The 12,209-nt window shown below is 39.0% G+C and overlaps 1 protein-coding gene across 5 annotated transcripts in view; it reads left to right on the top strand.

Annotated features, from left to right (window-relative positions):
- Window positions 1-12,209, top strand: part of megf11 (multiple EGF-like-domains 11) — a 119,462-nt gene that overhangs the window by 100,960 nt on the left and 6,293 nt on the right. For all 5 annotated transcript variants that reach the window (XM_083552032.1, XM_083552033.1, XM_083552036.1 and 2 more), the window contains 8 exons: window positions 3,517-3,645; window positions 3,944-4,072; window positions 5,355-5,483; window positions 5,640-5,768; window positions 6,146-6,379; window positions 7,373-7,488; window positions 7,608-7,662; window positions 9,021-9,080. In XM_083552032.1, the coding sequence (XP_083408158.1) occupies window positions 3,517-3,645; window positions 3,944-4,072; window positions 5,355-5,483; window positions 5,640-5,768; window positions 6,146-6,379; window positions 7,373-7,488; window positions 7,608-7,662; window positions 9,021-9,080 (981 nt within the window). The remainder of the gene's footprint in view (window positions 1-3,516; window positions 3,646-3,943; window positions 4,073-5,354; window positions 5,484-5,639; window positions 5,769-6,145; window positions 6,380-7,372; window positions 7,489-7,607; window positions 7,663-9,020; window positions 9,081-12,209) is intronic.

Genomic DNA, 12,209 nt, shown 5'->3' with positions numbered 1-12,209 from the left:
GTATTCTATGAGAAAGTCTGGTGTGTCAGAGAAGTATGTGAGGGTGGTGCAGGACAAGTATGAGGACAGTGTGACAGCAGTAAAGTGTGCAGTAGTGGAGGTTGGACTGCATCAAGGATCAGCTCTGAGCCCTTTCCTGTTTGCACTGGTGATGGACAGGTTGACGGACGAGGTCAGACAGGAGTCTCCATGGAATATGATGTTTGCGGATGATATTGTGATTAGTGGTTAGAGTAGGGAGCAGGTTGAGAAGAGCCTGGAGAGGTGGAGGTACGCGCTGGAGAGAGGGGGAATAAAAGTCAGTAGACAGAGAGTAAGACGGAGTACATGTGTGTGTATGAGAGGAAGGGCAGTGGAGTGGTGCGGTTGCAGGAAGAAAAGAGGTAGTGAAGGTGGAGGAGTTCAGGTACCTGGGGTCAACAGTGCAAAGTAATGGAGAGTGTGTTAGAAAAGTAAAGAAAAGAGTGCAGGCAGGGTGGGGTGGGTGGAAAAGTGTGAAAGCAGGAGTGATTTGTGATAGAAGGGTATCTATAGGACTGTGGTGAGACCTGCGATGTTGTATGGTTTAGAGACAGTGGCAGTGAGTAAAAGACAGGAGGCAGAGCTGGAGGTAGCAGAGCTGAAGATTTTGAGGTGTTCATTGGGAGTGACGAGGATGGACAGTATTAGAAATGAGTTTGTTAGAGGGTCAGCGCATGTAGGACATTTTGGAGACAAGGTGAGGGAGGCCCGATTGAGATGGTTTGGACATGTTCAGAGGAGGGACATGGGGTATATGGTAGGAGAATTCTGAGGATGGAGCCACCAGGAAGGAGGAAAAGAGAAAGACCAAGGAGGCAGTTTTTGGATGTGGTGAGGAAAGACATGCAGGTAGTTGTGTTGAAAGAGGAAGATGTGGAGGACAGGGGGGTATGGAGACAGATGATCCGCTGTGGCGACCCCTAATGGGAGAAGCCAAAAGAAGAAGAAGAAGTGGGACAGCGCATGTAGGACGTTTTGGAGAAAGGTGAGGGAGGTGCGATTGAGATGGTTTGGACATGTTCAGAGGAGGGACATGGGGTATATCTGTAGGAGAATACTGAGGATGGAGCCACCAGGAAGAAGGAAAAGAGGAAGGCCAAGGAGGAGGTTTATGGATGTGGTGAGGGAAGACATGCAGGTTGTTGGATTAAAAGAGGCAGATGTAGAGGACAGAGGGGTATGGAGACGGATGATCCGCTGTGGCGAGTGCTAATAGGAGAAGCCAAAAGAAGAAGAAGATTCATGATACAAAATGGAGGATTTTTTTATGCTTTTTCTCATTTTGTAAACACTATGTAGTGTTGAGCTCTAAAATGTTTTTTTGTTATTGATATAAAGCAAAAAAAAAAAATGCTCCCTTGAACTTTTAATACCCAGCCACCCCTGATGCCACATAATACCAAACAAAGTGCATAGTTCCATTAGTTTGACTTCTTTATGCAGTCAAACCGAAAAGCCCTTTCAGCAGCAACTTTAGTAGTGTTATCTGGGCTGATTAGCGGCTCACTATCTTACATTATTGCAGTTTAAGGCCACAAAATAAGCATTAAAAAACAGACAGAATTGGCTAGTTATTCTGTAGCCAGTGAAGCTACAAAGGTTTCTGATCCCATTGCTGCTGTTACACTCTGCAGCACACCAATAATTTGTGTAACAAACATTTTATTGTATACTTTGAGTGTTGAAAAAAAATGAGTTGTGTATATTTATTTCTGTGAGACTGCAACAAGACAAACAAAAATAGTCTCAAGGGTAAACTGCAAGACTTGACAGATATGCTATAATGCACTATTCTATTATAAGATGTGTGTATATTTGTATTAGAATTTTGCAAACTGAAACAACCTGGTTTGATTTCCTCCACACTAGGATTTCTATTCTTTGACAGTTGTCTGAATGAAGGGTGCCCCAGCCCTCTTCCACTATTTAAAGCCAGGAAATATTGATTGTGTGGTAAGAGTACTACAGAAATACATATTTGATTTAAGCTGTTTCAGGTCAGTGAAGCATATTTCCAGCTCAAACTAACAAACCTTTATATCCACTTCCCCTTTCACAGCATCCACCAGAGATTTTGAAATGAAATATACAACTTCACATAATAATTAACCAGTCTTTTCATGAATAAAGGAAAAGCAATGAGCATATATAGAATTCACTTTCATGGCTTTCAGAGCTGTCTCATGAATAAATGTTTAATATGTTTAAGCAGAAAAAGGATAGACTCTGGGAAAGAGGCCTAGAAAAAAAACTGGGTTAATTTGTCTGGATCATAATTACTGGAAAAGAGGTAGGACACAGGAGAACTGTAGTTCAGTCAGTGTTGGTGTCTCAGTTCTGCAGTTATATGTCCATGAGAGCTCTAATGAAGCTCTGATGGGCAGAAGGATGATACTAGAAGAAGAGACTATACCCCTGAAACAAGAAGGAACAAGTCCCTTTGGGTAATAAGGGTCTGCTTTGAGGGAGTTGAAAGAGGCTTTTTCTTAAGGAAGAGGTCTGCAGAGATATGATTATTAAAATAAGCCACTGTCACAAAGATTTAATTTAAACTTTTCTTTAAAGGAGACACCTTATCTGATTCTTTTGTGCCATCCCATATTTCCTACACAGCTCAGGCATCTGTTTACCTGCTAGCCCCTCTCCTTCTCTTTAGTAAGGTGCTGTATGTACCCGATTAAACTCCTCTGTCCTCCCCCCTCAAAAGAAATAAGACGGGGGTAGTAAAGACGAAACTTTAATCTGAAATGAAATCTCTAAATGAGTCAAATGTCAGAAGCCAGCTGAAGTATTCGTTTTATTAAAAATGTACAAAAAAGCTCTAATTTTAATTCCATGGCACATCAGTCGTCTTTGTTCTTGTGCACGGTGAATAGGCGCAGATGGATAAATGTGGAGTCTGATAGATGTGCATGGTCTGCTCAAACAGGCTGTGAATCACTCATTCCTTCATTTTCTAACATCAAATGCCCTGGCTCTCAGAAATGTCACCTGGGCTCGTGTAACACATGAAAAGTTAAGTGTAGTGGATTTGGATAATGTAAGGTCATTTTGCTGCAGTGCAATCTACCACCCTGCAAGGTTTTACTTACAAACATGGCATCATAGTTTATTTTATATGTAATATGTAATATTTAGCTTTACATTGTTGTATGTATTAAACTAAGTTTGATAGCTGTTCAGAAACTGTTTTGCACATTTCACAAGAATTATTGGCACTTGAGTTCTCTATATTTCTTAATTACTGTGTTTAAAATAATAGCTTTGTTTAAAAAATAAATTAGTTCTCTTACACATCAGTTCTCTTATTTTCTTTGTTTAATTTTCCTGTGATGATGGTCTACAATGGGCTTTACATTTGTGCAGCTTTATGTTTGGTTTGTAAGTTATACTTACAAGCAGATAACGCAGTCAGATGTTCCATGTTATGGTGCCCTCACTGCATTGTGGTTAATTCAAGTGCAGTGTGCTGAGTGTGGTGTGTGTTGTCGGCAGTGTGTCCCAGTGGCAGGTACGGGAAAGCTTGTGCTGAAGTGTGTCTCTGCTTAAACAACGGCACATGCAATCCTATTGACGGCTCCTGCCAGTGCCTCCCCGGCTGGATTGGAGATGACTGCTCACAGGGTATGAATCAATTAACCCCTCTGAATTTCCTCTCTGTCATTCTGTCAGCTCTTTGCTTTTTTTTCTACCCCCCCCCCCCCCTTTCCCACCTCTGTCTGCCTCACTTCCTTTCTTCTTCATTCCGATTTGATTATAGTTATAGAAAAACTTTTACACTGCTTACACTTTGTGCATGTTTTATACATGTGTGGTAATGATCATTTAATAATATTATTATTATTTTTTTTTTTATGAGGATTGTGGGAGTGTAAATATGTGTTTATTAGAACAACTGTGGTGTTGTGTCTGGCATCGGCAGCATGTCCTATAGGGCAGTGGGGTCCTGACTGTCTCAACTCATGCAACTGTCACAACGGAGCCCAGTGTAGTGCCTATGATGGGGAGTGCAGGTGCAGCCCCGGGTGGACAGGCCTTTACTGCACACAACGTGAGCCTCATTCTCTCTCTGTCTCCCACTCACAAGTGTGCACACACACACACACACACACACACACACACACACACATTTACACAAACACACACAGACGCATGCACACACACAAACACGCGCACACACACACACACACACACACACACACACACACACACACACATTTACACAAACACACACAGACGCATGCACACACACAAACACGCGCACACACACAAACACACACACACACACACACACACATTTACACAAACACACAGAGATGCATGCACACACACACACACACACACACACACACACACACACACATTTACACAAACACACACAGACGCATGCACACACACACACGCGCACACACACACACACACACACACACACACACACACACACACACACACACACACACACAAAAACATAAATTATGAGCTGGTCACAGTTAAACAGTGGCACCTGCTGGCATTGCAGTAAAAGCACACTAGACGCTACAAAGAAAATAGGAAACAATTGTGTATCTTATAAATATCTTATAATTATGGGAATGAAATTGAGAAATAGATTTTCTCTGAAGCACAGATCTTATAATGATCTCACCTTTCTTACCTTTGCAATAAACTGTGTTATACAGTAAAACAGCATTCACAGGGTGCAAACAAATATCTTTATTATAACATGTTCTGTCACCGTGTGGTTTCAATTAATCGTTGATCTAATATTATGAGATTTTTGTTTGTTCCTAGTTGGTCCTCATTCATTTTTCATATGAACAGTGATGTGTGCTTCGTTTTACTTGAAGGATGATGAAATCCATTTGTCTTGTGCTGCAATGTTTTTCTCCAATGGGCTCATTAACTTAGTGTCCTTGCTGTGTGGATTTTGCGTGTACAGACAAGTCCCAAATTAAAGGAAAAACTGGTGGCTCTGTTATCTATGGGTTCTTTCTGCATAGACAATAGGGTCAACTCACTGAGCATCACCTTTATCATCTGATGAAACCTCTCTATCCTGAATGGAGTGGTGTCTACCAGGATGAGAATATGCAAAGAGTACTAGGCTTTGCTGAATTGTTTTATGAGTATAGAAATGTTGTAAGTAATATACTATCACCTTTACAATCACCACTTACAACCCAACACCCAGTACGCTTCATCTTTAAAAAGAATGGTTATCATAGCTCTAATACGGTTCCAGAGGCCTGTACAATTACTTCCAAAATTGCACTAGCGCTGTTCTAGGGGGCTCACAGTGACTCAGTACCTTACTCTTTCTTTTACTTGTTCAGGCTGCCCGTCAGGCTTTTATGGCCATGACTGTGCTGAGGTGTGTCGCTGTCAGAACGGAGCAGATTGTGATCACATCACGGGCCAGTGTACCTGTCGCACAGGCTTCATTGGTAGCAGCTGCGAACAAAGTGAGTGCTGTTCTGTATTTGGAATTCTGTGTAATATGTTAAGGAATTTAAAGAGTTGCGTAATTCTGATGTGGTGTTGGGTGAGAATGTGTGAGTGATCCATAACTGTAGTGCTCAAGCTCTGCATATTAGCTCTGTGTGTTATTCTGTCTGCAGAGTGTCCTCCTGGGACTTTCGGCTATGGCTGTCAGCAACTGTGTGAGTGCATGAACAATGCCACCTGTGACTACGTGACTGGAACCTGTTATTGCAGTCCTGGATACAAAGGAATTCGCTGTGACCAGGGTAATAACATTGCTTCCTAATGCATACACACTGTTAGGTCGTTACATAAACAGATGTCTTACACACACACACACACACACACACACACACACACACACACACACACACACACACACACACACACACACACATTTTCTCACATTAATTAGTGAGCATGTACTTTTGTATATAGAATTGTTAATTTGATATATATTGTATAAAAATTTGAAAATGTTTTACACCCCTACTCCCAAAATACTTCTTATACTCCTTTTCTTACTCATGCATGCACTTTTGCTTCTTTAAAAGCAATGAACACAGATTAAACTTTGTGGGTGTGTGCGTGTGTGTGTGTGTGTGTGTGTGGGTGCGTGTGTGGGTGTGTACGTGCGTGTTAGCGGCCTTGATGATGGAGGAGCTGAACCCCTACACTAAGATCAGTCCAGCCCTGAGCTCCGAACGCCAGTCAGCTGGTGCTGTCATGGGCATCATCTTCCTACTCCTCATCATCATGGCCATGCTCAGTCTGTTTGTGTGGTACAGACAGAGGCAGAGGGAGAAGGGTCAGGACATGCCAAGTGTGTCCTACACACCAGCACTGCACATCGCCAACACTGACTACTCAATATCTGGTGAGAAATTTGTATTAATAAACAATGAAATTCCTCAAGACATTTACACTGTCTCCAATATAGAGGTTATTTCGAGATCTCTCTCTGTCAGTGTTCTGGGTCTCTTGTTCAGTGCAGCGCAACTAAAGCTGTGTTTAGTGTAATATTGGATTTTTTAAGCCCAGAGACAGGAAAATAATAAACAGTTACTGTTTGAACTAAAGATAGCTTTGCAGTTTGGTTTGTATTATGAGTACATGAGTATAGTGGTGTAAATAGTGGTATAGTGTATAGTGTAGTGTATAGTGGTCTTAGGAAAAACATGCTAATGTCATAATGTTATACCTGATCGGTGTATGTGCTCATGAGGTGAAGTGAATAACATTGATTATCTCTTCATCATGGTACCTGTTAGTGGGTGCGATATATTGATGTGTTAGATCGCTGCAGGGGATAGTATCTATTAAAAGTGGTCCAAGGAAGGAACACTGGTGAACCATTTGCAGGGTCATGGTTCATGACCACAAGGCTCATTGATGCACATGGGGAGTGAAGGCTGGCCCATGTGGTCCGATCCAACAGACAAACTACTGTAGCTCAAATTGCTGAAAAAGTTAATGCTGTTAATGCTGTTAAAGAGTCATGACTCTTTTGGCAGCAAAAGAGGAACCAAGACAATATTAGGCAGGTGGTCATAATGCTATGCCTGATCAGTGTAAGATACCTTAGTGCATCAATGAAATGAAATCATATGCATTTATAAAGTGGTAAATATTCTGGATTGTGCTTACTTGGTTTTCCAGAAAATAAAAAGCGCTGAGATGGTCAGATATCACTGCAGCATGTCTAATTATACCGCTTGATGATAATGTATTCGAACTTAACATCTTAGTGCCACCTGTCACAGGTTACCATATACACAAATTGTGAGGCAAAGATGCAGAACTGTTTGCCATGATCTTGTGTTTTATGATCACAATATATAGCTATATAAATATGGTTTTTTTCTATTAGATACACCTCAGAGCAGCAGTAGCCAGTGTTTCTCCAACCCCAGCTACCACACTGTAGCCCAGTGCAACATTCCATCCTCTAACACTAACAATTTGGATGGCACTCTAACTCTGAAGGCAAGCATCTCTAAACACACACAATCCAATTACTCACACATGACCTTTTCACATAACTACATAAACAAACCTTGAACATAATTAACGTTTTTAACCTTAACCTGTTTTATTTTACACAGAAAGGGGACAGGAGCAGCTCAGAGTGGAGAGCCTACTGCAATCTAAATGACCTTGGTCAGTGTCTATGCTCTTTAGCTCTCTGTTTTATCTCATGCAGCAATTACTACTGTACATGAGAGTTTGACACTCGAATAATTTTGAAAACATATATGTCTCCATTTTCTACCTATAACTTCGTCCCCAACACAGTCATGTTGAAAAATGAAGCGACTTTTCCATATCTACGTACACCAGCAGCTCTCCAGGCGCTTAGAAATAGCAGGGGCCCGTCATCCTGCTGAGTAGTGACTGCTGATGGCAAATGTTTTGTACAAGCAGAAACTTCCAGCCCTAGCATGTGGCCTTTCCCTGCTGTGGCATTAATAGGTCTTTACTGTTGGTTCTTTCTCACACACACAGACAAAAAAGTCCTACTCAGTCTACATTACACAGGTTCACCATGAAAAAGAGAGTAGGAAACACATTACTTCTGTCTGTCAGCTGAGGTTTCTCCACCTGATATGACTGAGTGCAGGACAGATGATAAGCCTGCAGCAACATGTAAAAGGCAGGAGGTGAAGGATTTAGTCTCTATGTTGGGTTTCTCATCAGTTTTCTTAGAGGTTACACAACCTGCACTCACAAAATTTAGACAGCAAGACAGCAGGTTTTTCTAATCTCCGTAAAACATGGCCATTTTCTGTCTGGTGGTTTTAAAACTGTTGTTTCTCATGGAATATTAGGTAAATATTTAGTTTATCTTCATTTCTTCCAACTTTTCCCAATGTTTATCTTCTTCTATACCAACTATGTGGCACCAAACCTGTAAACATAGCTAAACGAACAGATAAATACAGGGCACTTCAGAACTTGCTGATGGCTGATAACTAATTTGCTATCATGTTTTTGCAGATAGCTTTTATTCTGGTAGCGGAAGGCAATGGAAATACTCATATGGCTTTTATCAGTTTCTTCCTGCTTATGTAAAGTGCACTAAAGTTTACATTGTTAACGTCACCTTGAGCATTATATAACATTCCTACCAGGGTGTTCACTGAAGTTACCCACTTTTTCCTGTGTAAATACTTTTGAGCAAGGATATCAAGATAATTGTAAATAACACAGCCTTCTTTTCTGAACTCATGACTGCAGTTTGGTGTCTGCTACATGATCTTTCCCATTTGTTCTGTAACTTTGGTAAATGCAGATTTGCTGAAAAAAACTGTATCCCCAGAAAAACATTTGCATGCAGAGTAAAAGAACAAGTTAATCAATAACAACACTGTTACTGAGTGCTTGCATCAATTATCATTTTTCTATCGCTTTTCATCTTAAAAAAAATGTTTGTTGGGTATAAAAGTAATTTGTGAATGTTTATATATTACTATCTAAGCGTGGACATTTCTGTTTATGTGTGTGCTTCACTGAATTAGGTGTGCCACGAGAGGATACACTGATAGTGCAAGACAACAAAACCACTCAAGTTGCTAAAGGTAACTTCAGGAGGCACAATTTTAGAAACACTTGCATGGGCAAACATTATTATTATTATTATTATTATTATTATTATTATTATTATTATTATTATTATTATTATTATTATTATTATTATTATTATTATTATTATTATTATTATTATTATTATTATTATTATTATTATCATTATGTTTAATTTTTACTCTGACACACATATTCAAATATTTGCCTTTTGAGAAAGCTTTGACCCAATATGAATGTCTTTGGCATCCATCACCAAGAGCTTTCAACAATAAAAAGACAGATGACATGTACAAGTCAGAGAATAGATATGGAAGAATACATAATTGCAGTTTATGAATACTATTACACACAATCAAGTTTGTAATAAAAGAAACCTTCAGAAGTCTGCAAGCAGTTGAAAATTTGGCAAAAATTGGGCACATGGGTATACTGCAAAGAACAGTAGTTACTTATGTTCCCTAGATGCACATGAACCCCCTGGACCCCTGCCCGGGGGAGTAAAAATCCTCTTCTAAACATTATTTTTCATGTGCGCAGTCAAGTGTAGATTAATGTGCAGTCTAGTTCAGCATTCGCTTTCATTTCTAATCACTGACTAGGAAAAGTGAAAGTAAACACTGTCTCAACTCATAATTTCTACACAGAAACATGGAATGTTATCTTAACACCACATTCATTAAAGGATTACTGTTTATTGTCTAATAGTGGCTTACTGCAAAGGATGTGAAAATATCTTAAATACAGCCAAGTTTTACCTAGCATTTCATTGAACAAGTTTAAAATTATTAACATCAATTGTTACCTGTTTCAAGCTTGAAATGGTCTTGTTCTTTCACCAAATATTTTTCGCATGTTTTAAGCATTTATTTCTAGAATGAAGCAAAATTATCTGGTAATAAAAAAAAAAAACTACAAGCTTGATATGAGTAACAATGACTTGGAAGAGTTTTAATCGTCATATATTTGGTTTTATTGCAATCTACAGTTTGATACGCTAAATAACTAAGTTTCAGCTAAACTTAACTTCAGTTTGATATAATACACTTAATGTTAAAACTGTAATGAGGCTCATACTTAAGTTTAAACACATTCTCTAATACTATATTACACAGCTAGGAGGAAAAGAGGAAGACCAAGGATGAAGTTTATGGATGTGATGAGGGAAGACATGCAGGTGGTTGGGGTGATTGAGGCAGATGTAGAATACAGGGGGGTATGGAGTCGGTTGATCCGCTGTAGCGACCCTTAATGAGAGAAGCCGAAAGAAGAAGAAAAAGAGGTAGAAGAATTAAGGATAAATCAATTACAATCACACCTACAGTCTCAGGATTGGATTAGTGATCAACACTTAGAACTCTTTGTTATAGTTGTTGATTTTTATGTTATGTGGGCAAAATCAGAGATAGAGGCTGAAAGACATGTAGTTGATGTTGAGCCCATTTGTTGAACAGAGCATCCTTTTCCAGAAGGTTGTCTATTTTTATTAATGAGTACCACGCTTAGCAACTAGTTGAATTGGCATTGGTAAAATAAAAGATAAAATGCCCTCCCATGTTGTAAACTTGAGGAGTTTGATGTAGACAAACTCCCCAGGACATGAGGATACAACTGCTGAACCATTTTACAGTACCTTTTACAGTACAGGATTTAATTAGGTAAACTTACAAATGGGCCAACCTCTGTTCATATATAATATATATATATATATATATATATATATATATATATATATATATATATATATATATATATATATATATATAATATAATATATAATGATATATCTAACCGGCACAATACTGTCTGAGTCTACTAGCTTATGAAAATGTGTCATTTAAATTTAATGTCATTTTTCAGTATCCTTTATACACTTGCCACCCAAATTTGTAACAATTTGGGATGTTATGTAAAATGTAAATAAAAACAGAATGCAATGATTTGCAAATCTCTCAAATATTTGATTCTTAATTACTACCCCTGAATGTTATCATGACTGAATATAACCAAACAGCAAGATGGACATTTAAGAACGGTTTAGTTTAAATGATGTTTTATGCTTTTCAAGTTTTAGAAATTAGCTAATAGACACAAATTAGCTAATAGACACAAAATTAGCTAATTAGCAAGCCACAAAATGCAATTCCTGAATTTCAGTAAACATCACTGGAAGTTCAGTTGGATTGTATGTTGTGTATAAGGCCTAAACTAAATTAACCAAATCATCGTATTTGTTGAGGCACTTAGACATCTCTGTACAAGGGTATCTAACATCTCATTTAATTTCGTAAATATGTTCACAGGAAGATTATTTTATATACTTGTCCTTTAGCTTTCTGATGCTTTGTCTCAATGGTAGTCAGTTATATCAAGACCCTCATGGTTTTGACAGCCCAAAGCAACCATTTAAGGCCACAAGTCCTTACCGCTCTCTCTGCTGCCTGTGTGTTTCTGCAATTAATCTGATCCCTGCCCTTATTACAACCTCAGCCTCCAGACAGACACACACACACACATACACACAGGTCTCTATAAATTGATCTCCTAGGCCCAGTGTTGTCTCAGATCTGTTGTAAACAGCCTAACAAAGGCAGCTGCAGTAGGTGAGACTAGATCAACTTGGATAGAAGAAGCTTTCAGGAGTTTGGTTGCTGACCCTGAAAGCCTTTGTTTACATTTCCAGTAAAAATAATCTGCATTTGTATGAATAGAATATATGTGTCCTTTGATTATCAACAGCTTTGTTAACAATTCTCTAGAATTTAAAGTGTTTGAAAATGTATTTTTGGTGCCGGTCTGTGGCTGTTGAATTTCCTTTTCCTGATAATGTTTCGGATGTGTGTACATTTTTGGATTAAATCAGTATAGCCACCAGCTATTCAATAAACAATTGTTTGGAATGCACACCAACACTGCTACACACGTTTCTGTGCTCAGCATTTTCACCCTTCCCCTTGCTTTAGCTGCAGATAACGTGCATGGCTGTATGCTAGAGAGTGCAATCCAGTTCTCTCCCCTGAATTTTAACAAGACTCTTTTCCAAGATGTTGCAGATGGGCCATGAGACAGTGGTTCTTGTGTGACCTAGACACTGCAACTAGGGTTACATCAAAAACTGCAAAGTT

This window comes from Silurus aristotelis (genome assembly GCF_946808225.1).
Source record: "Silurus aristotelis genome assembly, chromosome: 10".
NCBI classification, from domain to species: Eukaryota; Metazoa; Chordata; class Actinopteri; order Siluriformes; family Siluridae; genus Silurus; species Silurus aristotelis.
Note: the sequence above shows the minus strand (reverse complement) of the source record. Positions and strands in the feature narration are given on the sequence as shown.